We start from the raw sequence: 27,834 nt of genomic DNA, 5'->3' as shown, positions 1-27,834 counted from the left end.
ACTGCCCCCTGATGGAGGACAACTAGGGGTTTAGAGTCAGCCGGGTGTTTACTGCCACCCGATGGAGGACAACTAGTGGTTTAGAGTCAGCCTGGTGTTTACTGCCCCCTAGTGGAAGACAACTAGGGGTTTAGAGTCAGCCTGGTGTTTACTGCCCCCTAGTGGAAGACAACTAGGGGTTTAGAGTCAGCCTGGTGTTTACTGCCCTCTGATGGAGGACAACTAGGGGTTTAGAGTCCTGGTGTTTACTGCCCCCTGATGGAAGACAACTAGGGGTTTAGAGTCAGCCTGGCGTTTACTGTCCTCTGATGGAGGACAACTAGGGGTTTAGAGTCAGCCTGGCGTTTACTGTCCCCTGATGGAGGACAACTAGGGGTTTAGAGTCAGCCTGGTGTTTACTGCCCCCCTAGTGGAGGACAACTAGGGGTTTAGAGTCAGCCTGGTGTTTACTGCCCCCTGATGGAGGACAACTAGGGGTTTAGAGTCAGCCTGGTGTTTACTGCCCCCCGATGGAGGACAACTAGGGGTTTAGAGTCAGCCTGGTGTTTACTGCCCCCTGATGGAGGACATCTAGGGGTTTAGAGTCAGCCTGGTGTTTACTGCCCCCTGATGGAGGACATCTAGGGGTTTAGAGTCAGCCTGGTGTTTACTGCCCCCCGATGGAGGACAACTAGGGGTTTAGAGTCAGCCTGGTGTTTACTGCCCCCTGATGGAGGACAACTAGGGGTTTAGAGTCAGCCTGGTGTTTACTGCCCCCTGGTGATGGACAACTAGGGGTTTAGAGTCAGCCTGGTGTTTACTGCCCCCTGATGGAGGACAACTAGGGGTTTAGAGTCAGCCTGGTGTTTACTGCCCCCTAGTGGAGGACAACTAGGGGTTTAGAGTCAGCCTGGTGTTTACTGCCCCCTAGTGGAGGACAACTAGGGGTTTAGAGTCAGCCTGGTGTTTACTGCCCCCTAGTGGAAGACAACTAGGGGTTTAGAGTCAGCCTGGTGTTTACTGCCCCCTGATGGAAGACAACTAGGGGTTTAGAGTCAGCCTGGTGTTTACTGCCCCCTAGTGGAGGACAACTAGGGGTTTAGAGTCAGCCTGGTGTTTACTGCCCCCTAGTGGAGGACAACTAGGGGTTTAGAGTCAGCCTGGTGTTTACTGCCCCCTAGTGGAAGACAACTAGGGGTTTAGAGTCAGCCTGGTGTTTACTGCCCCCTGATGGAAGACAACTAGGGGTTTAGAGTCAGCCTGGTGTTTACTGCCCCCCGATGGAGGACAACTAGGGGTTTAGAGTCAGCCTGGTGTTTACTTCCCCCTGATGGAGGACAACTAGGGGTTTAGAGTCAGCCTGGTGTTTACTGCCCCCTGATGGAGGACAACTAGGGGTTTAGAGTCAGCCTGGTGTTTACTGCCCCCTAGTGGAAGACAACTAGGGGTTTAGAGTCAGCCTGGTGTTTACTGCCCCCTAGTGGAAGACAACTAGGGGTTTAGAGTCAGCCTGGTGTTTACTGCCCCCTGATGGAGGACAACTAGGGGTTTAGAGTCAGCCTGGTGTTTACTGCCCCCTAATGGAGGACAACTAGGGGTTTAGAGTCAGCCTGGTGTTTACTGCCCCCTAGTGGAAGACAACTAGGGGTTTAGAGTCCTGGTGTTTACTGCCCCCTGATGGAAGACAACTAGGGGTTTAGAGTCAGCCTGGCGTTTACTGTCCTCTGATGGAGGACAACTAGGGGTTTAGAGTCAGCCTGGCGTTTACTGTCCCCTGATGGAGGACAACTAGGGGTTTAGAGTCAGCCTGGTGTTTACTGCCCCCCTAGTGGAGGACAACTAGGGGTTTAGAGTCAGCCTGGTGTTTACTGCCCCCTGATGGAGGACAACTAGGGGTTTAGAGTCAGCCTGGTGTTTACTGCCACCCGATGGAGGACAACTAGTGGTTTAGAGTCAGCCTAGTGTTTACTGCCCCCTGATGGAGGACAACTAGGGGTTTAGAGTCAGCCTGGTGTTTACTGCCACCCGATGGAGGACAACTAGTGGTTTAGAGTCAGCCTGGTGTTTACTGCCCCCTAGTGGAAGACAACTAGGGGTTTAGAGTCAGCCTGGTGTTTACTGCCCCCTAGTGGAAGACAACTAGGGGTTTAGAGTCAGCCTGGCGTTTACTGTCCCCTGATGGAGGACAACTAGGGGTTTAGAGTCAGCCTGGTGTTTACTGCCCCCCTAGTGGAGGACAACTAGGGGTTTAGAGTCAGCCTGGTGTTTACTGCCCCCTGATGGAGGACAACTAGGGGTTTAGAGTCAGCCTGGTGTTTACTGCCCCCTGATGGAGGACAACTAGGGGTTTAGAGTCAGCCTGGTGTTTACTGCCCCCTAGTGGAGGACAACTAGGGGTTTAGAGTCAGCCTGGTGTTTACTGCCCCCTAGTGGAAGACAACTAGGGGTTTAGAGTCAGCCTGGTGTTTACTGCCCCCTGATGGAGGACAACTAGGGGTTTAGAGTCAGCCTGGTGTTTACTGCCACCCGATGGAGGACAACTAGTGGTTTAGAGTCAGCCTAGTGTTTACTGCCCCCTGATGGAGGACAACTAGGGGTTTAGAGTCAGCCTGGTGTTTACTGCCACCCGATGGAGGACAACTAGTGGTTTAGAGTCAGCCTGGTGTTTACTGCCCCCTAGTGGAAGACAACTAGGGGTTTAGAGTCAGCCTGGTGTTTACTGCCCCCTAGTGGAAGACAACTAGGGGTTTAGAGTCAGCCTGGTGTTTACTGCCCCCTAGTGGAAGACAACTAGGGGTTTAGAGTCAGCCTGGTGTTTACTGCCCTCTGATGGAGGACAACTAGGGGTTTAGAGTCCTGGTGTTTACTGCCCCCTGATGGAAGACAACTAGGGGTTTAGAGTCAGCCTGGCGTTTACTGTCCTCTGATGGAGGACAACTAGGGGTTTAGAGTCAGCCTGGCGTTTACTGTCCTCTGATGGAGGACAACTAGGGGTTTAGAGTCAGCCTGGCGTTTACTGTCCCCTGATGGAGGACAACTAGGGGTTTAGAGTCAGCCTGGTGTTTACTGCCCCCCTAGTGGAGGACAACTAGGGGTTTAGAGTCAGCCTGGTGTTTACTGCCCCCTGATGGAGGACAACTAGGGGTTTAGAGTCAGCCTGGTGTTTACTGCCCCCCGATGGAGGACAACTAGGGGTTTAGAGTCAGCCTGGTGTTTACTGCCCCCTGATGGAGGACATCTAGGGGTTTAGAGTCAGCCTGGTGTTTACTGCCCCCTGATGGAGGACAACTAGGGGTTTAGAGTCAGCCTGGTGTTTACTGCCCCCCGATGGAGGACAACTAGGGGTTTAGAGTCAGCCTGGTGTTTACTGCCCCCTGATGGAGGACAACTAGGGGTTTAGAGTCAGCCTGGTGTTTACTGCCGCCTAGTGGAGGACAACTAGGGGTTTAGAGTCAGCCTGGTGTTTACTGCCCCCTGATGGAGGACAACTAGGGGTTTAGAGTCAGCCTGGTGTTTACTGCCCCCTGATGGAGGACAACTAGGGGTTTAGAGTCAGCCTGGTGTTTACTGCCCCCTAGTGGAGGACAACTAGGGGTTTAGAGTCAGCCTGGTGTTTACTGTCCTCTGATGGAGGACAACTAGGGGTTTAGAGTCAGCCTGGCGTTTACTGTCCTCTGATGGAGGACAACTAGGGGTTTAGAGTCAGCCTGGCGTTTACTGTCCCCTGATGGAGGACAACTAGGGGTTTAGAGTCAGCCTGGTGTTTACTGCCCCCCTAGTGGAGGACAACTAGGGGTTTAGAGTCAGCCTGGTGTTTACTGCCCCCTGATGGAGGACAACTAGGGGTTTAGAGTCAGCCTGGTGTTTACTGCCCCCCGATGGAGGACAACTAGGGGTTTAGAGTCAGCCTGGTGTTTACTGCCCCCTGATGGAGGACATCTAGGGGTTTAGAGTCAGCCTGGTGTTTACTGCCCCCTGATGGAGGACATCTAGGGGTTTAGAGTCAGCCTGGTGTTTACTGCCCCCCGATGGAGGACAACTAGGGGTTTAGAGTCAGCCTGGTGTTTACTGCCCCCTGATGGAGGACAACTAGGGGTTTAGAGTCAGCCTGGTGTTTACTGCCGCCTAGTGGAGGACAACTAGGGGTTTAGAGTCAGCCTGGTGTTTACTGCCCCCTGATGGAGGACAACTAGGGGTTTAGAGTCAGCCTGGTGTTTACTGCCCCCTGATGGAGGACAACTAGGGGTTTAGAGTCAGCCTGGTGTTTACTGCCCCCTAGTGGAGGACAACTAGGGGTTTAGAGTCAGCCTGGTGTTTACTGCCCCCTAGTGGAGGACAACTAGGGGTTTAGAGTCAGCCTGGTGTTTACTGCCCCCTAGTGGAAGACAACTAGGGGTTTAGAGTCAGCCTGGTGTTTACTGCCCCCTGATGGAGGACAACTAGGGGTTTAGAGTCAGCCTGGTGTTTACTGCCCCCTAGTGGAAGACAACTAGGGGTTTAGAGTCAGCCTGGTGTTTACTGCCCCCTGATGGAAGACAACTAGGGGTTTAGAGTCAGCCTGGTGTTTACTGCCCCCCGATGGAGGACAACTAGGGGTTTAGAGTCAGCCTGGTGTTTACTTCCCCCTGATGGAGGACAACTAGGGGTTTAGAGTCAGCCTGGTGTTTACTGCCCCCTGATGGAGGACAACTAGGGGTTTAGAGTCAGCCTGGTGTTTACTGCCCCCTAGTGGAAGACAACTAGGGGTTTAGAGTCAGCCTGGTGTTTACTGCCCCCTAGTGGAAGACAACTAGGGGTTTAGAGTCAGCCTGGTGTTTACTGCCCCCTGATGGAGGACAACTAGGGGTTTAGAGTCAGCCTGGTGTTTACTGCCCCCTAATGGAGGACAACTAGGGGTTTAGAGTCAGCCTGGTGTTTACTGCCCCCTAGTGGAAGACAACTAGGGGTTTAGAGTCCTGGTGTTTACTGCCCCCTGATGGAAGACAACTAGGGGTTTAGAGTCAGCCTGGCGTTTACTGTCCTCTGATGGAGGACAACTAGGGGTTTAGAGTCAGCCTGGCGTTTACTGTCCCCTGATGGAGGACAACTAGGGGTTTAGAGTCAGCCTGGTGTTTACTGCCCCCCTAGTGGAGGACAACTAGGGGTTTAGAGTCAGCCTGGTGTTTACTGCCCCCTGATGGAGGACAACTAGGGGTTTAGAGTCAGCCTGGTGTTTACTGCCCCCTGATGGAGGACAACTAGGGGTTTAGAGTCAGCCTGGTGTTTACTGCCCCCTAGTGGAGGACAACTAGGGGTTTAGAGTCAGCCTGGTGTTTACTGCCCCCTAGTGGAAGACAACTAGGGGTTTAGAGTCAGCCTGGTGTTTACTGCCCCCTGATGGAGGACAACTAGGGGTTTAGAGTCAGCCTGGTGTTTACTGCCTCCCGATGGAGGACAACTAGTGGTTTAGAGTCAGCCTAGTGTTTACTGCCCCCTGATGGAGGACAACTAGGGGTTTAGAGTCAGCCTGGTGTTTACTGCCACCCGATGGAGGACAACTAGTGGTTTAGAGTCAGCCTGGTGTTTACTGCCCCCTAGTGGAGGACAACTAGGGGTTTAGAGTCAGCCTGGTGTTTACTGCCCCCTAGTGGAAGACAACTAGGGGTTTAGAGTCAGCCTGGCGTTTACTGTCCACTGATGGAGGACAACTAGGGGTTTAGAGTCAGCCTGGTGTTTACTGCCCCCCTAGTGGAGGACAACTAGGGGTTTAGAGTCAGCCTGGTGTTTACTGCCCCCTGATGGAGGACAACTAGGGGTTTAGAGTCAGCCTGGTGTTTACTGCCCCCTGATGGAGGACAACTAGGGGTTTAGAGTCAGCCTGGTGTTTACTGCCCCCTAGTGGAGGACAACTAGGGGTTTAGAGTCAGCCTGGTGTTTACTGCCCCCTAGTGGAAGACAACTAGGGGTTTAGAGTCAGCCTGGTGTTTACTGCCCCCTAGTGGAAGACAACTAGGGGTTTAGAGTCAGCCTGGTGTTTACTGCCCCCTGATGGAGGACAACTAGGGGTTTAGAGTCAGCCTGGTGTTTACTGCCACCCGATGGAGGACAACTAGTGGTTTAGAGTCAGCCTAGTGTTTACTGCCCCCTGATGGAGGACAACTAGGGGTTTAGAGTCAGCCTGGTGTTTACTGCCACCCGATGGAGGACAACTAGTGGTTTAGAGTCAGCCTGGTGTTTACTGCCCCCTAGTGGAAGACAACTAGGGGTTTAGAGTCAGCCTGGTGTTTACTGCCCCCTAGTGGAAGACAACTAGGGGTTTAGAGTCAGCCTGGTGTTTACTGCCCCCTAGTGGAAGACAACTAGGGGTTTAGAGTCAGCCTGGTGTTTACTGCCCTCTGATGGAGGACAACTAGGGGTTTAGAGTCAGCCTGGCGTTTACTGTCCTCTGATGGAGGACAACTAGGGGTTTAGAGTCAGCCTGGCGTTTACTGTCCTCTGATGGAGGACAACTAGGGGTTTAGAGTCAGCCTGGCGTTTACTGTCCTCTGATGGAGGACAACTAGGGGTTTAGAGTCAGCCTGGCGTTTACTGTCCCCTGATGGAGGACAACTAGGGGTTTAGAGTCAGCCTGGTGTTTACTGCCCCCCTAGTGGAGGACAACTAGGGGTTTAGAGTCAGCCTGGTGTTTACTGCCCCCTGATGGAGGACAACTAGGGGTTTAGAGTCAGCCTGGTGTTTACTGCCCCCCGATGGAGGACAACTAGGGGTTTAGAGTCAGCCTGGTGTTTACTGCCCCCTGATGGAGGACATCTAGGGGTTTAGAGTCAGCCTGGTGTTTACTGCCCCCTGATGGAGGACATCTAGGGGTTTAGAGTCAGCCTGGTGTTTACTGCCCCCCGATGGAGGACAACTAGGGGTTTAGAGTCAGCCTGGTGTTTACTGCCCCCTGATGGAGGACAACTAGGGGTTTAGAGTCAGCCTGGTGTTTACTGCCGCCTAGTGGAGGACAACTAGGGGTTTAGAGTCAGCCTGGTGTTTACTGCCCCCTGATGGAGGACAACTAGGGGTTTAGAGTCAGCCTGGTGTTTACTGCCCCCTAGTGGAAGACAACTAGGGGTTTAGAGTCAGCCTGGTGTTTACTGCCCCCTGATGGAAGACAACTAGGGGTTTAGAGTCAGCCTGGTGTTTACTGCCCCCCGATGGAGGACAACTAGGGGTTTAGAGTCAGCCTGGTGTTTACTGCCCCCTGATGGAAGACAACTAGGGGTTTAGAGTCAGCCTGGTGTTTACTGCCCCCCGATGGAGGACAACTAGGGGTTTAGAGTCAGCCTGGTGTTTACTGCCCCCTAGTGGAAGACAACTAGGGGTTTAGAGTCAGCCTGGTGTTTACTGCCCCCTGATGGAGGACAACTAGGGGTTTAGAGTCAGCCTGGTGTTTACTGCCCCCTAGTGGAGGACAACTAGGGGTTTAGAGTCAGCCTGGTGTTTACTGCCCCCTGATGGAGGACAACTAGGGGTTTAGAGTCAGCCTGGTGTTTACTGCCCCCTGATGGAGGACAACTAGGGGTTTAGAGTCAGCCTGGTGTTTACTGCCCCCTAGTGGAGGACAACTAGGGGTTTAGAGTCAGCCTGGTGTTTACTGCCCCCTAGTGGAGGACAACTAGGGGTTTAGAGTCAGCCTGGTGTTTACTGCCCCCTAGTGGAAGACAACTAGGGGTTTAGAGTCAGCCTGGTGTTTACTGCCCCCTGATGGAAGACAACTAGGGGTTTAGAGTCAGCCTGGTGTTTACTGCCCCCCGATGGAGGACAACTAGGGGTTTAGAGTCAGCCTGGTGTTTACTGCCCCCTGATGGAAGACAACTAGGGGTTTAGAGTCAGCCTGGTGTTTACTGCCCCCCGATGGAGGACAACTAGGGGTTTAGAGTCAGCCTGGTGTTTACTGCCCCCTAGTGGAAGACAACTAGGGGTTTAGAGTCAGTCCGGTGTTTACTGCCCCCCGATGGAGGACAACTAGGGGTTTAGAGTCAGCCTGGTGTTTACTGCCCCCCGATGGAGGACAACTAGGTGTTTAGAGTCAGCCTGGTGTTTACTGCCCCCTGATGGAGGACATCTAGGGGTTTAGAGTCAGCCTGGTGTTTACTGCCCCCTAGTGGAGGACAACTAGGGGTTTAGAGTCAGCCTGGTGTTTACTGCCCCCTGATGGAGGACAACTAGGTGTTTAGAGTCAGCCTGGTGTTTACTGCCCCCTGATGGAGGACAACTAGGGGTTTAGAGTCAGCCTGGTGTTTACTGCCCCCTGGAGGACAACTAGGTGTTTAGAGTCAGCCTGGTGTTTACTGCCCCCTGATGGAGGACATCTAGGGGTTTAGAGTCAGCCTGGTGTTTACTGCCCCCTGGTGGAGGACAACTAGGGGTTTAGAGTCAGCCTGGTGTTTACTGCCCCCTGATGGAGGACAACTAGGGGTTTAGAGTCAGCCTGGTGTTTACTGCCCCCTGATGGAGGACAACTAGGGGTTTAGAGTCAGCCTGGTGTTTACTGCCCCCTAGTGGAAGACAACTAGTGGTTTAGAGTCAGCCTGGTGTTTACTGCCCCCTAGTGGAAGACAACTAGGGGTTTAGAGTCAGCCTGGTGTTTACTGCCCCCTAGTGGAAGACAACTAGGGGTTTAGAGTCAGCCTGGTGTTTACTGCCCCCTAGTGGAAGACAACTAGGGGTTTAGAGTCAGCCTGGTGTTTACTGCCCCCTGATGGAAGACAACTAGGGGTTTAGAGTCAGCCTGGCGTTTACTGTCCTCTGATGGAGGACAACTAGGGGTTTAGAGTTAGCCTGGCGTTTACTGTCCCCTGATGGAGGACAACTAGGGGTTTAGAGTCAGCCTGGTGTTTACTGCCCCCCTAGTGGAGGACAACTAGGGGTTTAGAGTCAGCCTGGTGTTTACTGCCCCCTAGTGGAAGACAACTAGTGGTTTAGAGTCAGCCTGGTGTTTACTGCCCCCTGATGGAGGACAACTAGGAGTTTAGAGTCAGCCTGGTGTTTACTGCCCCCTGATGGAGGACAACTAGAGGGTTTAGAGTCAGCCTGGTGTTTACTGCCCCCTAGTGGAGGACAACTAGGGGTTTAGAGTCAGCCTGGTGTTCACTGCCCCCCGATGGAGGACAACTAGGGGTTTAGAGTCAGCCTGGTGTTTACTGCCCCCTGATGGAGGACAACTAGGGGTTTAGAGTCAGCCTGGTGTTTACTGCCCCCTGATGGAGGACAACTAGGGGTTTAGAGTCAGCCTGGTGTTTACTGCCACCCGATGGAGGACAACTAGTGGTTTAGAGTCAGCCTGGTGTTTACTGCCCCCTAGTGGAAGACAACTAGGGGTTTAGAGTCAGCCTGGTGTTTACTGCCCCCTAGTGGAAGACAACTAGGGGTTTAGAGTCAGCCTGGTGTTTACTGCCCCCTAGTGGAAGACAACTAGGGGTTTAGAGTCAGCCTGGTGTTTACTGCCCCCTGATGGAAGACAACTAGGGGTTTAGAGTCAGCCTGGCGTTTACTGTCCTCTGATGGAGGACAACTAGGGGTTTAGAGTTAGCCTGGTGTTTACTGCCCCCCGATGGAGGACATCTAGGGGTTTAGAGTCAGCCTGGTGTTTACTGCCCCCCTAGTGGAGGACAACTAGGGGTTTAGAGTCAGCCTGGTGTTTACTGCCCCCTAGTGGAAGACAACTAGTGGTTTAGAGTCAGCCTGGTGTTTACTGCCCCCTGATGGAGGACAACTAGGGGTTTAGAGTCAGCCTGGTGTTTACTGCCCCCTGATGGAGGACAACTAGAGGGTTTAGAGTCAGCCTGGTGTTTACTGCCCCCTAGTGGAGGACAACTAGGGGTTTAGAGTCAGCCTGGTGTTCACTGCCCCCCGATGGAGGACAACTAGGGGTTTAGAGTCAGCCTGGTGTTTACTGCCCCCTGATGGAGGACAACTAGGGGTTTAGAGTCAGCCTGGTGTTTACTGCCCCCTGATGGAGGACAACTAGGGGTTTAGAGTCAGCCTGGTGTTTACTGCCCCCTGATGGAGGACAACTAGGGGTTTAGAGTCAGCCTGGTGTTTACTGCCCCCTAGTGGAGGACAACTAGTGGTTTAGAGTCAGCCTGGTGTTTACTGCCCCCTGGTGGAGGACAACTAGGGGTTTAGAGTCAGCCTGGTGTTTACTGCCACCTGATGGAGGACAACTAGGGGTTTAGAGTCAGCCTGGTGTTTACTGCCCCCTGATGGAGGACAACTAGTGGTTTAGAGTCAGCCTGGTGTTTACTGCCCCCTGATGGAGGACAACTAGGGGTTTAGAGTCAGCCTGGTGTTTACTGCCCCCTGATGGAGGACAACTAGGGGTTTAGAGTCAGCCTGGTGTTTACTGCCCCCTGATGGAGGACAACTAGGGGTTTAGAGTCAGCCTGGTGTTTACTGCCCCCTGATGGAGGACAACTAGGGGTTTAGAGTCAGCCTGGTGTTTACTGCCCCCTAGTGGAGGACAACTAGTGGTTTAGAGTCAGCCTGGTGTTTACTGCCCCCTGGTGGAGGACAACTAGGGGTTTAGAGTCAGCCTGGTGTTTACTGCCACCTGATGGAGGACAACTAGGGGTTTAGAGTCAGCCTGGTGTTTACTGCCACCTGGTGGAGGACAACTAGTGGTTTAGAGTCAGCCTGGTGTTTACTGCCCCCTAGTGGAGGACAACTAGTGGTTTAGAGTCAGCCTGGTGTTTACTGCCCCCTGATGGAGGACAACTAGGGGTTTAGAGTCAGCCTGGTGTTTACTGCCCCCTGATGGAGGACATCTAGGGGTTTAGAGTCAGCCTGGTGTTTACTGCCCCCTAGTGGAGGACAACTAGGGGTTTAGAGTCAGCCTGGTGTTTACTGCCCCCTGATGGAGGACAACTAGGGGTTTAGAGTCAGCCTGGTGTTTACTGCCCCCTGATGGAGGACAACTAGGGGTTTAGAGTCAGCCTGGTGTTTACTGCCCCCTAGTGGAGGACAACTAGGGGTTTAGAGTCAGCCTGGTGTTTACTGCCACCTGGTGGAGGACAACTAGGGGTTTAGAGTCAGCCTGGTGTTTACTGCCCCCTAGTGGAGGACAACTAGGGGTTTAGAGTCAGCCTGGTGTTTACTGCCCCCTGATGGAGGACAACTAGGGGTTTAGAGTCAGCCTGGTGTTTACTGCCCCCTGATGGAGGACAACTAGGGGTTTAGAGTCAGCCTGGTGTTTACTGCCCCCTAGTGGAGGACAACTAGGGGTTTAGAGTCAGCCTGGTGTTTACTGCCCCCTAGTGGAGGACAACTAGGGGTTTAGAGTCAGCCTGGTGTTTACTGCCCCCTAGTGGAGGACAACTAGGGGTTTAGAGTCAGCCTGGTGTTTACTGCCCCCTAGTGGAGGACAACTAGGGGTTTAGAGTCAGCCTGGTGTTTACTGCCCCCTGAGTGGAGGACAACTAGGGGTTTAGAGTCAGCCTGGTGTTTACTGCCCCCTAGATGGAGGACAACTAGGGGTTTAGAGTCAGCCTGGTGTTTACTGCCCCCTGAGTGGAGGACAACTAGGGGTTTAGAGTCAGCCTGGTGTTTACTGCCCCCTAGTGGAAGACAACTAGGGGTTTAGAGTCAGCCTGGTGTTTACTGCCCCCTGATGGAGGACAACTAGGGGTTTAGAGTCAGCCTGGTGTTTACTGCCCCCTGATGGAGGACAACTAGGGGTTTAGAGTCAGCCTGGTGTTTACTGCCCCCTAGTGGAAGACAACTAGGGGTTTAGAGTCAGCCTGGTGTTTACTGCCCCCTGAGTGGAGGACAACTAGGGGTTTAGAGTCAGCCTGGTGTTTACTGCCCCCTAGTGGAGGACAACTAGGGGTTTAGAGTCAGCCTGGTGTTTACTGCCCCCTAGTGGAAGACAACTAGGGGTTTAGAGTCAGCCTGGTGTTTACTGCCCCCTAGTGGAGGACAACTAGGGGTTTAGAGTCAGCCTGGTGTTTACTGCCCCCTAGTGGAGGACAACTAGGGGTTTAGAGTCAGCCTGGTGTTTACTGCCCCCTAGTGGAAGACAACTAGGGGTTTAGAGTCAGCCTGGTGTTTACTGCCCCCTAGTGGAGGACAACTAGGGGTTTAGAGTCAGCCTGGTGTTTACTGCCCTCTAGTGGAGGACAACTAGTGGTTTAGAGTCAGCCTGGTGTTTACTGCCCCCTAGTGGAAGACAACTAGGGGTTTAGAGTCAGCCTGGTGTTTACTGCCCCCTAGTGGAGGACAACTAGGGGTTTAGAGTCAGCCTGGTGTTTACTGCCCCCTAGTGGAAGACAACTAGGGGTTTAGAGTCAGCCTGGTGTTTACTGCCCCCTAGTGGAGGACAACTAGGGGTTTAGAGTCAGCCTGGTGTTTACTGCCCCCTAGTGGAGGACAACTAGGGGTTTAGAGTCAGCCTGGTGTTTACTGCCCCCTAGTGGAAGACAACTAGGGGTTTAGAGTCAGCCTGGTGTTTACTGCCCCCTGCTGGAAGACAACTAGAAGGACTTCTGTCTGATAAAAGATATCAGGAAGCAAAAACAAGAGAAAACATAAGCAGAATATCTTCAATGTTTGTTGACAGGAAATGAAATGGTCTTGTTCAATCAATCAATCAATCAATCAATCAATCAATTTCACTGAGTATTATGCTGTGTTCTCTTTCACATGAGCATCTCACACCATCTACCATAGACTTTCATTCTAGCAGGTCTCCAGATGTCCACACCATCTACCATAGACTTTCATTCTATCAGGTCTCCAGATTTAATGCATAGAATCAAAAGAGGTGATATAATTTCCCATTGAAATCAAATCAAACAATTTCCATTTAAATCGTTCATTAAAACACGACTGAAACAAACGTAAGTTCACCTGAATATATTGTATACATGGAATGCAAGTGTAAATATGTGTTCATGACTACAGTGGAGGCTATTTCTTCAATCAGAAGGCAATATAAGAGACGGTATGTAACATCCAGATCTCAGTGAGACGTTATAGAACATGAGGTCTGGGGGAAGGATTTACAGAGGGAGCGAGAGAGAGAGAGAGAGAGACAGAGGGAGCGAGAGAGAGAGAGAGAGAGAGAGAGAGAGAGAGAGAGAAAGAGAGAGAGAGAGAGAGAGACTATTGAACACAAAAGAAAAAGGCTTCAATGGTTGGTGATGCAACACCTGTCTATCTATCTAACACCAAGCCTGAGGGTAATGTGGTCTGTCTGTCTCTACCACCGTGCCTACAGATTTAGACTGTCAGCACCAAGCCTGTACTCCCCCTTCTGCCAGATCCCTGAGAAAGTAGATTTGTCAGTTCAGACCTATGCCAGACGTGTGATAAGGAATGTGTAATACTATAACATATTCACATAATGAATAAGCATGAGAACTGTACAGCTTCAGGGAACCACGTTGTCTTTCTATACGGCCACTAGATTTCCACACAGAGGAAAACACACCTTCTGTGACGATATGCCTTAATTTAAACAGACGGAATTCAGACACACAAACTCATCAAATTATTTTTAAAAACATGAGATGAAAAGCAACATATTACAATGTTTTCTTGAACAGATTAAACATTTAAATACAAGTTTAGACATCTAACATCATAAGTGTTGATGATAAATACATTTTAATATTATAAGCCTCCTCCCTAAGTTTGTTTTATTCACTGCTTTAGCACACTCCACCAACCCTGATGTCCTAGCCGTGTCTGAATCCTGGCTTAGGAAGGCCACCAAAAAAATCAGAAATTTCCATCCCCAACTATATCTTCCGACAAGATAGAACTGCCAAAGGGGGCGGAGTTGCAATCTACTACAGAGTTCTATCATACTATCCAGGTCTGTGCCCAAACAATCGAGCTTCTACTTTTAAAAATCCACCTTTCCAGAAATAAGTCTCTCACTGTTGCTGCTTGCTATAGACCCTCTTCAGTCAACAGCTGTGCCCTGGACTCCATATGTTAATTGATTGCCCCCCACACAAATTATCAAGGAACCTACCAGGTACAACCCTAAATCTGTAACCATGGGCATCCTTCCTAAATATCATCCTGACCAACTAGCCCTCTAAATACACCTCTGCTGTCTTCAACCAGGATCTCAGCGATCACTGCCTCATTGCTTGCGTCCGTAATGGGTCCGCGGTCAAACAACCACCCCTCATCACTATCAAACGCTCCCTAAAACACTTCAGCGAGCAGGCTTTTATAATCGACCTGGCCCGGGTATCCTGGAAGGATATTGACCTCATCCCGTCAGTAGAGGATGCCTGGTTGCTCTTTAAAAGTGCTTTCCTCGCCATCTTAAATAAGCATGCCCCATTCAAAAAATGTAGAACCAGGAACAGATATAGCCCTTGGTTCACCCCAGACTTGACTGCCCTTGGCCAGCACATAAACATCCTGTGGCTTTCTGCATTAGCATTGAACAGTCCCCGCGATATGCATCTTTCAGGTAAGTCAGGAACCAATAGACTCAATCAGTTAGGAAAGCTAAGGTTAGCTTTTTCAAACAGAAATTTGCATCTTGCAGCACCAATTCCCAAAAGTTCTGGGACACTGTAAAGTCCAATAGACACTGTAAAGTCCATGGAGAATAAGAGCACCTCCTCCCAGCTGCCCACTGCACTGAGGCTAGGAAACACTGTCACCACCGATAAATCTACGAAAATCGATCATTACAATAATCATTTTTCTGGGTCCAAACCTTTGACTGGTACTATGTATATATATATTTTTGAGCTCCACCTGCAGATTTTGCAGTGACGTAGAGTCCCCATGAGTGACAAAGCACTGAGCCAATCACGGCGCAAATAGAGAACATTACCAACCCTCACGCTCCGTATCTTCCGCTGGCTGCCCCACCACCACAGAAAGCACTGAGCTGAAACACCTGCATTTTGTATGCGGCTTTATTGACTCAATATTTTCAAACTGATATGCAAAACACATTATAATATATATTTTTTTAATTGCCTGTTTTGTATGTTTTTTGGCATTAATGTGTTTTGCATATCAGTTGCTTCCCTAGCTCAGCAACTCAGCAGCTCAGAGCCTAGCTCAATTCAAGCCCCTTGGGTGCTGCCATAGAGTTACATTAGAAGTGCCCATCCAAGAAGGCTCAAGGTCATTGGCCACAGATTAAATGACACATCACGCTATATCTACAGCAGCTTTGATTGGACTGATCATGTCAACATCATACTTTCAAAATCTTAGCTAGCAAGCTAGCACTCATCATCATGAATCAAGTCGACAATCTACTGGCAATTCCTTTTCAATCCTTGTCATATGAAGATAAATAATGAAGTGAAATTATAGATAAAACGTATCGGTGCTCATCAGCCATTGGACATAAACATTACTCAACAAGTTTCAAATTCAACAATGAGTGGTTAGGAAGAAATCAGGGGCTAACTGCAAGCATTGCAAAGCAATCACTAGCCTCTTATTCAGTGATTGGTCCAAGTCTGGTCCAAGTTCAGTGATTGGTCCAAGTCTGGGTTTAAGGGTCTCATTTCCATGCTTAAAAGGATAAACATTCAACATTGGCCATGCTGTCAATCCAGCATGACTTCTGCCGCGCTCAAAACAACTGAAAACTTGGAACTGGGAAATCTCAGATTTCAGTGAGTTCAAGACAACTGGGAACTGGGAAAAAACGAGCTCCGACTGGAAAAGTTTGTTTTGATCGGTCATCCAACTGCAAGTTGGGAACAAGTTGGGAACTCTTTCTAGAACTCCGACCTGAAGATCACTGACGTCATCATGATGTTTGTTTTTCTTCTAGTTCCCAGTTGTCTTGAAAGCACCATAAATCCAGAGAATGACAGACTTTGATGTCAAAGTATGATGACAAAATTCGCCCACGAAGGGCTGCCGCGCTACCTTCCTGTTCAAGTGAGCACAGCACAACAAGATGAGTCCAAAAGTGTCTTGTATGCTGCTACATAAATGATGTAATATACCAGGGAGATATGTATACTGTAGCTAAGAAAGTAATACTAAGTGTGTGTTGTGTAGTAAGCTGTTAGTAGCCCATGTGCATCACCCTAATAATTTGGTCCATTTTCCCCTCATAATTTAGCCTACTGTTCTGATTTAGTAGCCTATAGCCTGTTTTAGAGAAATGTCATCATCGAATATTGTAAGAGCTTTCATTGTCTGCTTATATGCCCCTTTTTTATCCAACGGTTCTGACTTGGTGTACAGGGAGAACACTGTAAGAACGGCCCATGTTCTGAATTCTGTCGCTCTACATTTCAAAAGTGCAAATAGTTATATTGACTACGTCCATCCATGCGCGCTCATTAATGTCTTAAACTAAATTATGGATCGCCTCTTATCCGCTCGTCGTCCCCGTATGTCATGGTTTGTACATCTCAATCACATTTGTTTAAGCAAGTCAGCCATTTCAGCAAAACATTTTAAAGGCAGAAAATGAGACTGAATGAACTGTTTCGCTGCCAGACAAAACTCCGCTGATATCAAGGTGTAGCAGTGTAACAATTAATTGTGTATTACAGCTGGCTAGCTAGCAAGCTGCCCCATGGACGTAGTATCCAGTACTACAAGTTCCCCCGTCAGACATTGAAGTTGTACCTATCGCAAACTACAGTCAACAGTTTTAATTAATAAAAAAATAAAAACATTTTTACTAAGGCAATGTAACGGCGTTCCTCTCTCTTCATACGAAGAGGAGGAGTAGTGATCGAACCAAGGCGCAGCAGGTTGTGAATACATAATGATTTATTAAATAAACAAAATAGACAAAGACGAAAACGAACTATACTGGATATAACTAACAAAATAACAAAACGATGTAGACAGACCTGAACAAACGAACTTACATATACAACGAAGCACGCTGACACAGGAACAGACTACATAAACGCACGAAACAAACCGAAACAATCCCGTATGGTGTAACATCGACACAGACACAGGAGACAACCACCCACAACGAACACTGTGAAACAACCTACCTAAATATGACTCTCAATTAGAGGAACGCCAAACACCTGCCTCTAATTGAGAGCCATACCAGGCAACCCTTAAACCAACATAGAAACAGACAACATAGAATGCCCACCCAAACTCACATCCTGACCAACTAACACATACAACAAACTAACAGAAATAGGTCAGGAACGTGACATAACCCCCCCCTTAAGGTGAGAACTCCGGGCGCACCAGCAGAAAGTCTAGGGGAGGGTCCGGGTGGGCATCTGACCACGGTGGTGGCTCAGGCTCTGGACGAGGTCCCCACCCCACCATAGTCAATCCCAGCTTACGTTTACCCCTTATCATGACCACCCTCTTATTTCCCCCACCTAATTTAAGGGGCAACACCAAGATAAAGGACAGCTCCGGGACAAGGTAGCTCAGGACCGAGAAATAGCTCAGGACAGAGGGATAGCTCAGGATAGAGAGGTAGCTCAGGATAGAGAGGTAGCTTAGGATAGAGGGGCAACTCCGGACTGAAGGGCAGCTCCGGACAGAGAGACAGCTCTGGACTGAGGGGCAGTTCTGGATTATTAGCCGCTTCTGGCTGAGGGGCAGCTCATGGCTGACTGACGGCTCTGGACGCTCATGGCAGGCTGACGGCTCTGGACGCCCATGGCAGGCTGACGGCTCTGGACGCTCATGGCAGGCTGACGGCTCTGGACGCTCATGGCTCGCTGACGGCTCTGGACGGTCATGGCTCGCGGCTCTGGCAGATCCCGTCTGGCTGGCGGCTCTGGCAGATCCCGTCTGGTTGGCGGCTCTGGCAGATCCCGTCTGGTTGGCGGCTCTGGCAGATCCCGTCTGGTTGGCGGCTCTGGCAGATCCCGTCTGGTTGGCGGCTCTGGCAGATCCTGTCTGACGAATGGCTCTAGCGGCTCCTGACTGACTATCGGCTCGGGACAGACGGGCGGCTCTAACGGCTCGGGACAGACGGATGGCTCAGACGGCGCTGGGGAGACGGATGGCTCAGACGGCGCTGGGGAGACGGATGGCTCAGACGGCGCTGAGGAGACGGATGGCTCAGACGGCGCTGAGGAGACGGATGGCTCAGACGGCGCTGCGGAGACGGATGGCTCAGATGGCGCTGCGGAGACGGATGGCTCAGACTGATCCTGTCTAGCGGAAGGCTTTGGCTGCTCCTGTCTGGCGGAAGGCTCTAGCGGCTCCTGTCTGGCGGAAGGCTCTAGCGGCTCCAGTCTGGCGGAAGGCTCTGTAGGCTCATGGCAGACGGGCGGCTTTGCAGGCTCATGGCAGACGGGCGGCTTTGAAGGCTCAATACAGACGGGCAGTTCATGCGGCGCTTGGCAGACGGACAGTTCAGGCGCCGTTGGGCAGACGGCAGACTCTGGCCGGCTGAGACGCACTGTAGGCCTGGTACGTGGTGCCGGAACTGGAGGCACCGGACTGGAGACACGCACTTCAAGCCTAGTGCGGGGAGCCCAATCTAGCCCTACCAGTGCGGGGAGGTGGAATAACCCGCACCGGGCTATGCACACGTACAGGAGACACCGTGCGCTCTACTGCGTAACACGGTGTCTGCCCGTACTCCCGCTCTCCACGGTTAGCCTGGGAAGTGGGCGCAGGTTTCCTACCTGCCCTTGGCCCACTACCTCTTAGCCCCCCCCAAGAAATTTCTGGGTGTTACTCACGGGCTTTTCGGGCTTCCGTGCAAGACGCGTCCCCTCATAACGCCGGTTCCTCTCTCTCTTTTCCTCCGCTCTCCGAGCTGCCTCCACCTGTTCCCATGGACGGTGATTCACTTTAGCCCATGGTCCTTCTCCGTTAAATATTTGCTCCCAACTCCACAAGTCCTGTATACTTGCCCGTTGCTCGAAATTACGCTGCTTGGTTCTGGATTGGTGGGTGGTTCTGTAACGGCGTTCCTCTCTCTCTTCATACGAAGAGGAGGAGTAGTGATCGAACCAAGGCGCAGCAGGTTGTGAATACATAATGATTTATTAAATAAACAAAATAGACAAAGACGAAAACGAACTATACTGGATATAACTAACAAAATAACAAAACGATGTAGACAGACCTGAACAAACGAACTTACATATACAACGAAGCACGCTGACACAGGAACAGACTACATAAACGCACGAAACAATCCCGTATGGTGTAACATCGACACAGACACAGGAGACAACCACCCACAACGAACACTGTGAAACAACCTACCTAAATATGACTCTCAATTAGAGGAACGCCAAACACCTGCCTCTAATTGAGAGCCATACCAGGCAACCCTTAAACCAACATAGAAACAGACAACATAGAATGCCCACCCAAACTCACGTCCTGACCAACTAACACATACAACAAACTAACAGAAATAGGTCAGGAACGTGACAGGCAACTTGAATAAATGTGTTCTTTAAGCCGAGGAGCTAGCAATCTGCCTCCACCTCGCACGGAAACTACTGTATGCCAGCCAAGCAAAACGTATAAATAACGATGACAGATGCATCGAGCGTTGTAATTTTTTCCATGTTTAAAAAAATATATATATATTCTTTTATTTTCTCAAATTACAATATAAAAACAAAAAAAACATAGGACATGTTTTTCTCTGAAGAAACATAAAATAACATTACAAGTAAAAATTACAAGAATTTACTTTAGAAAAGTTAAAGTACCTCAAATAAATAAAGGCCGGGGGTTACAGATGATAGAGTTGTAAGAAAATAAAGTGTTTTTGTTGTTATTCACTAATTCTAGAGACTTTTTTAGAAATTGGATTTCAACAAGTAAAAATAAGTAAAAATATATTGCATTTGGAGACAAATTTCAAATATTTGTTTTTGTGTATACAACATTTACCAGAGAGGACTAAGAAATGAAAACTTAATTCAGTAGTTTTGTTTTCATTTGAATAATAACATAAACTCAGCAAAAAAAGAAACCTCTCTCTGTCAACTGCGTTTATATTCAGCTAACTTAACATGTGTAAATATTTGTATGAACATAACAAGATTCAACACCTGAGACATAAACTGAACAAGTTCCACAGACATGTGACTAACAGAAATGGAATAATGTGTCCCTGAACAAAGGGGGGGGTCAAAATCAAAAGTGGTGTGGCCACCAGCTGCATTAAGTACTGCAGGGGATCTCCTCCTCATGAACTGCACCAGATTTGCCCATTCCTGCTAAGAGATGTTACCCCACTCTTCCACCAAGGCACCTGCACTTTCCCGGACATTTCTGGGGGGAATGGCCCTAGCCCTCACCCTCCGATCCAACAGGTCCCAGACATTCTCAATGGGATTGAGATCCGGGCTCTTCGCTGGCCATGGCAGACCACTGACAATCCTGTCTTGCAGAAAATCACACACAGAACGAGCAGTATGGCTGGTGGCATTGTCATGCTGGAGGGTCATGTCAGGATGAGCCTGCAGGAAGGGTACCACATGAGGGAGAAGGATGTCTTCCCTCTAACATATAGCGTTGAGATTGCCTGCAATGACAACAAGCTCAGTACGATGATGGTGTGAACATAAAAACATGACAGGGAATGAAGTACCATATAGATTCATTCCCTAAGGACACATCTTTATATCCAGTTTACTTTAAAGGTATTGTTGATATCAATGAAATCTAGTACTTCAAACCCACCATCAGCTCTTTATATTACAGACTTCTTATGTTTGTCCTGTTTATTTTCCCATATAAAGTCTAGGAAAGTGTTGTTGATATCCTGGCTGGTTGGATCAGCTACAGATAGGGATAGGGCAAGGTAGACCAACGTGACAGACCCTCTGCTTTGGACAAGACAACCCTTCCAGTAATACAGAGGTCACGCTGGAGACAGTTATTAAAGATGGATGTAGTTTTCTTTCATCTTTGAGAGAACGGACAATATGGTTTTTCACCACTAAATATTCACATTATCTTTCACCGAAATATTCTCAACAGATTGGTAATTTGAGATATGCAGGGTTATATTTCACATTTATTTAAGTTCCAGACCAGAAGCTGAAGACTCTACCTAATTAAATAAAAGGTTAAATAAATAAAATAAATAAATGAGAGAGAAGGATTTGATAGTATTAAGTGCAATAGCAACTTAATCCTTGTCTTTTAGAAACAGAGTTGTATCATCTGCTGATATTGAAATACCTTTTAATTCCGGGTTGTTCAAAATGCTAATAGATATTCTACAACTAAAAGGAATAAGAAAGCTGAAACAGGCGTACACTACGGTAAATATTATATATTTTAGATGTGTTACGATAAATCATAATATAACTATTCATATCTTTATAAAACATATTGATAACAGAGACAGAGCTAGTCCCTAAACCAAAAGTGTACGTCAAATGTATTAGGAACGTGTGTTCTATTGTATCAAATGCTTTATAAAAGTAGAGGAGTAAAATACTACAGTTGGAGTCAACTGAATGAGCGTAATCAGTCCAGACTAACCCAATGTTACAGCTGGTGTGGTGACCTTTCATGAAACCACTTTACATTTCATTAATAAGGTGCTTTAGACCCATTTTAAGTCTGTTAGCATGTGCTAAAAGTATAAATGTATAATCTGTATTTAATAATGTAATAGGTCTTTAATGAACTATGACCAGGGGATCTTTAGCCCTTCCTCCATGCTAGTAATCATCTCACCATTAGCTAGGCATTCTTGGAACATGTTGAATACTGGTTCCTCTAAATGCTCCCAAAAGTGTAAATAAAATTCCACAGAAAGACCATCTGTTCCAGGTGCTTTGACCTTCAAATCAAAATTATTTATAAAGCTCTTCTTACATCAGCTGATGTCACAAAGTGCTGTACAGAAACCAAGCCTAAAACCCCAAACAGCAAGCAATGCAGGTGTGGAGCCAGAAATCTTGCTTGTTTGTAAGTGACCAAATACTTATTTTCCACCATAATTTGCAAATAAATTCATTACACATCCTACAATGTGATTTTCTGGATTTTTTTTTCTCATTTTGTCTGTCATAGTTGAAGTGTACCTATGATGAAAATTACAGGCCTCTCTCATCTTTTTAAGTGGGAGAACTTTCACAATTGGTGGCTGACTAAATACTTTTTTTGCCCCACTGTATAAGTGCATCTCTCCTCTTCACATATGGACTTGAACTCATCAGAAATAATTGTTTTATAATTATAATAATGTTTTATAAAATGTTCACATTCAGTTCCATTAAGTTAGATGTATACATATGTTCATTGAAAGAATACACAGTTCGAGATGATGTCAGGGTCTTTACAAGGTGTTGTCAATTTTTAAGACACAGATTTTCTCTTATAGTAATTTTTTTTAAGAGCAATAAAATATCTTGTGTTTTTCTCACCCTCGTCGACCCATCTTGCTTTACATTTAATATAAAGGCCCCTTTAGCTAAATCAATGTACATGTGATCTGGTTCTATTCAATATGAAACATCTGCTATCTGAGCAGCTAACCGATCGCTGCAGCTGTACATAGTCCATCTGTAAACAGCACACCCAATTTACCTACCTCATCCCCTTACTGTTTTTATTTATTTACTTTTCTGCTCTTTTGCACACCAGTATCTCTACTTGCACATGATCATCTGATGATTTATCACTCCAGTGTTTAATCTGCTAAATTGTAATTATTCGCTACTATGGCCTATTTATTGCCTACCTCCTCATGCCTTTTGCACACACTGTATATAGACTCTTCCCCCCCCCCCTCCCTACTGTGTTATTGACTTGTTTATTGTTTACTCCATGTGTAACTCTGTGTTGTTTTTGTCACACTGCTTTGCTTTATCTTGGCCAGGTCGCAGTTGTAAATGAGAACTTGTTCTCAACTAGCCTACCTGGTTAAATAAAGGTGAAATAAATAAAAAATAAAATAAAATGTATTGACATCTCTTTCTTCCTCAGCTGAAAGGGTATACTTTTCTAAAAGAACATTCAATTTATTCATAAGCTCATCTTTAAAACATTTTTGCTTCTTTAGTTCATTACTGCAGTAATAGATCTTACTTTGACGTTAAATATTTCCCAGTTAATTCCATGCGTTGATTCTAAATCATTCGAGTTAAACGAGGCTATGATCAAGTTCTTTAGTGCTTTATGCTCTTGTACATACTGTGAAAGTGGGGGATAAATGAGAAACAGATCAATTCTGAATTTGACTGTCATTGACATGTTACACCAGGTGTATTCGTTACATTTTGTACGAAGAGCCATGTATCGATCACTGGTCACTTTCACTGCAAAATGAGGTGTCACTATTCTGAGCTCGTTTTAGCTATTTCTAGGTGGAAGTTTATCGAGCGTCGTGTTTTCACAGCGTGGATCAGAGATGAGACGTCCGCTCGGTGTGTGATTAGCCATCCTTAAAGCGGCTCTTTCGTGGGTTGCTAGGCAACAGGAAACGCCCAACGTCAGTCTCTCTCTGGGACGGTTAGCATCACTGACGAATGGAAAGCAACTGGAAACGGGGACAATAACATTAGCAACACTCTCTAAGTTGAGAAGTTTATCAGGAAAACATGGCTGACACAGATCCAGTTTGTTTAGTAAGTTTTTTTTTAGGTAATACGTTTATTAGCTAGCTAGCTAGAATAAACTTGGATATGATTTATTTGTCAAGGCTGGTGGAGCGATGAAGTTGCCTGGCAGTTGGTTAGTGTTAACTGTCTGGCTAGCTAGATATTTAACGTTAGCTAGTTGTGTCTAACGGGTTTATGTTGGGGGGTAAAACACAGCTTCTTACAATGATACTGTATCTATTACTGAAAGTAAGTTTTAACGTCTACTCTCATCCTCAGGCATCACTGGTTTACTTCATGGGCGAGAAGTTCTACAGGCAGTCCATACACACAGCTGAGTACTACCTGAAGATGTACAACAATGATCCTGTTCTGCTCTTTTTTAAAGGCTTTGGGATACTAATGGAAGGTACAACCATATATTGTACTCTTTCGTGTATTGACTCCACATTGTTGATGGCAGATTCTGTCGTTTGTCTGAGACTAGGCTATACACGAGAGGAGCATGATCACTGCCGTTATGCATTACTCAATGGTAGGTCGAACCCAGGAGGCCATGAGAGAGCTGGAGCAGGTGAAGGACAAGCCGACTGTGGCCATATGTTCCCGCATGGCTCTTATCTGTGCACACAAGCGAAGTGACATGATTGGTGAGTGGGTGGATAGGCCTAGATTTAATGGTCTGTTCCAATAGACTACTCTTCTAGTTGTCCTTAGCCTCCCATCCTTTTGTTTGATGTGACATGGAATAGTAGAGTATTCGGCTATGTAAAGTGTGTTTATCTCTTGTCTGCAGATCACGAGGCTGTGTCAGCGCTGAAGACCCACGTGAGGAATATCCGTAAGACAGCAGGAGAGAAGCCCCTGTTCTACGGAGCCCTGTTCTTGTGGCTCACGGGCCACGTTGACAAGGCCAAAGACTACGTTGACAAGATACTGAAGATAACCAAGTTCTCAAAAGAGGTCCGTTCCAATGCCTGACACCAGCATTATTCAGCTGTCATTTCGGCTCATATGAAGCTATACAGTATGATTTCAAACATAGTAAACCTGAATTTTCAGCTTTACTAATAAGTGCATGACAAATCTATGAATGATATTTTCTGTAGATCCAAAGTAATCCCGTGCTTGGTCAGAAGACATTGTGGTGAAACTCTAGTTGTTCCTCTCGTTGCCAGGGGTCCATTCTGAAGGGCTGGGTGGATATGAACTCAGAGGATGAGTTTCAGAGGAACAACGCTATCTGCTACCTGGATGGAGGAGGGCAGCACTCCAAGGATGTGTTCGGCATGATGGGAAAGGTACCACAATGCACAGCAGCAGCTCTCCCTTTGGTTCGCTGATTCTAAACTATTGTTATAAAAGTATTTGTTTGAGAGGCTTACAGCTGTGATGGTTGGCTGTAGGCACAGCAGTCCAAGGAAAAGTGACCTATTGTTGATGAATGAATTTAACCTGATGGTTTCCTTGTTTCACAGGCCAAGTACTTCATGAACAAGCACAACTTCACTGGATCCCAGCAGGTGGTGAATCAGATAGTGACCTCCCACTCAGACTTCCTCCCTGGTCTGATGCTGAAGATGAAGCTGTTCCTGGCTCTACAGGACTGGGAGCAGGCCCTGGATACAGCTGCTAGGTAACTAGAACCATAACCCCTAACCCTACAGGATTGGGAGCAGGCCCTGGATACAGCTGCTAGGTAACTAGAACCATAACCCCTAACCCTACGGGACTGGGAGCAGGCCCTGGATACAGCTGCTAGGTAACTAGAACCATAACCCCTAACCCTACGGGACTGGGAGCAGGCCCTGGATACAGCTACTAGGTAACTAGAACCATAACCCCTAACCCTACAGGATTGGGAGCAGGCCCTGGATACAGCTGCTAGGTAACTAGAACCATAACCCCTAACCCTACAGGACTGGGAGCAGGCCCTGGATACAGCTGCTAGGTAACTAGAACCATAACCCCTAACCCTACAGGACTGGGAGCAGGCCCTGGATACAGCTGCTAGGTAACTAGAACCATAACCCCTAACCCTACAGGACTGGGAGCAGGCCCTGGATACAGCTGCTAGGTAACTAGGACTCCTGATCCCTAACCCTACGGGACTGGGAGCAGGCCCTGGATACAGCTGCTAGGTAACTAGGACTCCTGATCCCTAACCCTACGGGACTGGCTAGCTGTTGTTATACGTACTTATAGTTATACTATATTGGTATACTGTAACTCAACCGTGAACCACTGTTCTTAGTGATGAATACACCTCTGTTGTACAGGACCAGTCTACAGTTTGGACACACCTACTCATTCCAGGGTTTTTCTTTATTTTGACTATTTTCTACACTGTAGAATAATAGTGAAGACATCAAAATTATGAAATAACACAAATGGAATCATGTAGTAACCAAACAAGTGTTAAACAAATCCAAATATATATTTTTTGAGATGCTTCAAAGTAATCACCCTTTGTCTAGATGACAGCTTTTCACACTCTAGGCAAACTTTTGATTTGTACTGTATATGTTATTCAGGATTTTACAACAAGATGGGCGGAATCTGAAAGCTATTCAAGTTCTCGCCATCCATACCATTGTGAGGGATGGGGATCTGGTCAAGGTGAGTTCAGTATATGGTAACAGAAATGATGCTACATACAGTAGCATCATATAACCAGACTGATGAATGCTGTAGCCAAACAGAATGGAAGCTGGCAAGAGTTCCTGGTGGTTGTACGAGACTGGTAATACAGTAGATACAATTTCATTTTTGGCCCACCAGCCACTGTGGAAGGTAAATTTAAAAATCTACCAGCCACACAGATTTTTTTTACAAGTCAAATAATTTTTCTTCCGCTAAAATTACACCACAAGGAAACCCGGATGAGCCTGCTTTGTAATGTTTCTAAAACAATAAAAGTAATGTGGCATAATTAAGCAATAAGGCCCGAGGAGGTGTGATATATGGCCAATATACCACGGCTAAGGGCTGTTCTTAATCACGACGCAACGCGGAGTGCCTGTACACAGCCCTTAGCCGTGGTATATTGGCCATATATCACAAACCTCCAAGGTGCCGTATTGCTGTTATAAACTGGTTACCAATGTAATTAGAGCAGTAAAAATACATGTTTTGTCATACCCGTGGTATACGGTTTGATATACCACGGCTGTCAGCCAATCAGCACTCAGGGCTCGAACCACCCAATTTATGTTAAATAAAAAAAATTGTGACCCAAGCTTTTTAACCAAAATATCACATATGAGAAAAATGTTCACCTGCCCCTTTAATAACCTCTTAAGTATCCAACCCTTTTTTTCAATTTTCGCCTAAAATGACCCAAATCTAACTGCCTGTAGCTCAGGACCTGAAGCAAGGATATGCATATTATTGGTACCATTTGAAATAAAACACTTTTTAGTTTGTGGAGATGTGAAATTAATGTAGGAGAATATAACACAATAGATCTGGTAAAAGATAATACAAAGAAAAAACATCTTTGAAATGCAAGAGAAAGGCCATAATGTATTATTCCAGCCCAGGCCGAATTTAGATTTTGACCACTAGATGGCAGCAGTATATGTGCAAAGTTTTAGACTGATCTGATGAACCATTGCATTTGTTCAAAATGTTGTATCAAGACTGTCCAAATGTGCCTGTTTGGTTAATGAATACGTAACTGTGCACTCTGCTGAAGCAATAGCATGGTATTCTTTCACTGTAATAGCTACTGTAAATTGGACAGTGCAGTTAGATTAACAAGAATGTATGCTTTCTGCCCATATCAGATATGTCTATGTCCTGGGAAATGTGTTACTTACAACCTCATACTAATCACATTAGCCTACGTTAGCTCAACCGTCCCGCGGGCGGGAACACCGATCCCTTAGGGGAACGGCGTTACCGTGGTAGTGTGACTCGAGTCATGTTTGTGTCTGCGTGATTGGGTCTAGTAGAAGCGTGGTCTTCTCTTCCCAAGCAGTTGAAACTCAAACGTTTAAAAACAACCAATAAATAGCCAAGAAACAAGGACAAAGATTAAATTCAGTTTAAAGTAAATTAGACCAAGTTTGATGTTTTATGCGTGCAGCTCTTCTAAAAAGGAGTCTCCCAGTCAGGCAGAGTTTCAGCGCGAGGTGGGGTAGTCTATACCATTCCTCGTTCTTTGACATTGTGCGATTTTAATTTAGCAGCTATGAAACAAAACGTCAGAAATACTTTGAAAACAGCTACTGCAGCATTTATTTGACCATACATGTGATCATACTTGACTTTTTATTCACAAATAATGTGAGTGAATCGCTTGGAGCCCTGACCAACCGCTAGCGTGGCTGGTGAAATATACATCTTATAT

At 47.4% G+C, this 27,834-nt stretch overlaps 1 protein-coding gene across 1 annotated transcript in view; it reads left to right on the top strand.

Moving 5' to 3' along the window:
• Nucleotides 1-27,834, top strand: part of LOC139531414 (tetratricopeptide repeat protein 21B-like) — a 152,138-nt gene that overhangs the window by 48,360 nt on the left and 75,944 nt on the right. Inside the window, exons 5-10 of the mRNA XM_071327863.1 lie at nucleotides 23,760-23,889; nucleotides 24,020-24,130; nucleotides 24,277-24,443; nucleotides 24,659-24,781; nucleotides 24,959-25,116; nucleotides 26,015-26,099. Of these exons, the coding sequence (XP_071183964.1) occupies nucleotides 23,760-23,889; nucleotides 24,020-24,130; nucleotides 24,277-24,443; nucleotides 24,659-24,781; nucleotides 24,959-25,116; nucleotides 26,015-26,099 (774 nt within the window). The remainder of the gene's footprint in view (nucleotides 1-23,759; nucleotides 23,890-24,019; nucleotides 24,131-24,276; nucleotides 24,444-24,658; nucleotides 24,782-24,958; nucleotides 25,117-26,014; nucleotides 26,100-27,834) is intronic.

This window comes from Salvelinus alpinus, chromosome 10 (assembly GCF_045679555.1).
Source record: "Salvelinus alpinus chromosome 10, SLU_Salpinus.1, whole genome shotgun sequence".
In the NCBI taxonomy this organism is placed as follows: domain Eukaryota; kingdom Metazoa; phylum Chordata; class Actinopteri; order Salmoniformes; family Salmonidae; genus Salvelinus; species Salvelinus alpinus.
This window is presented reverse-complemented; position numbering and strand designations above follow the sequence as displayed.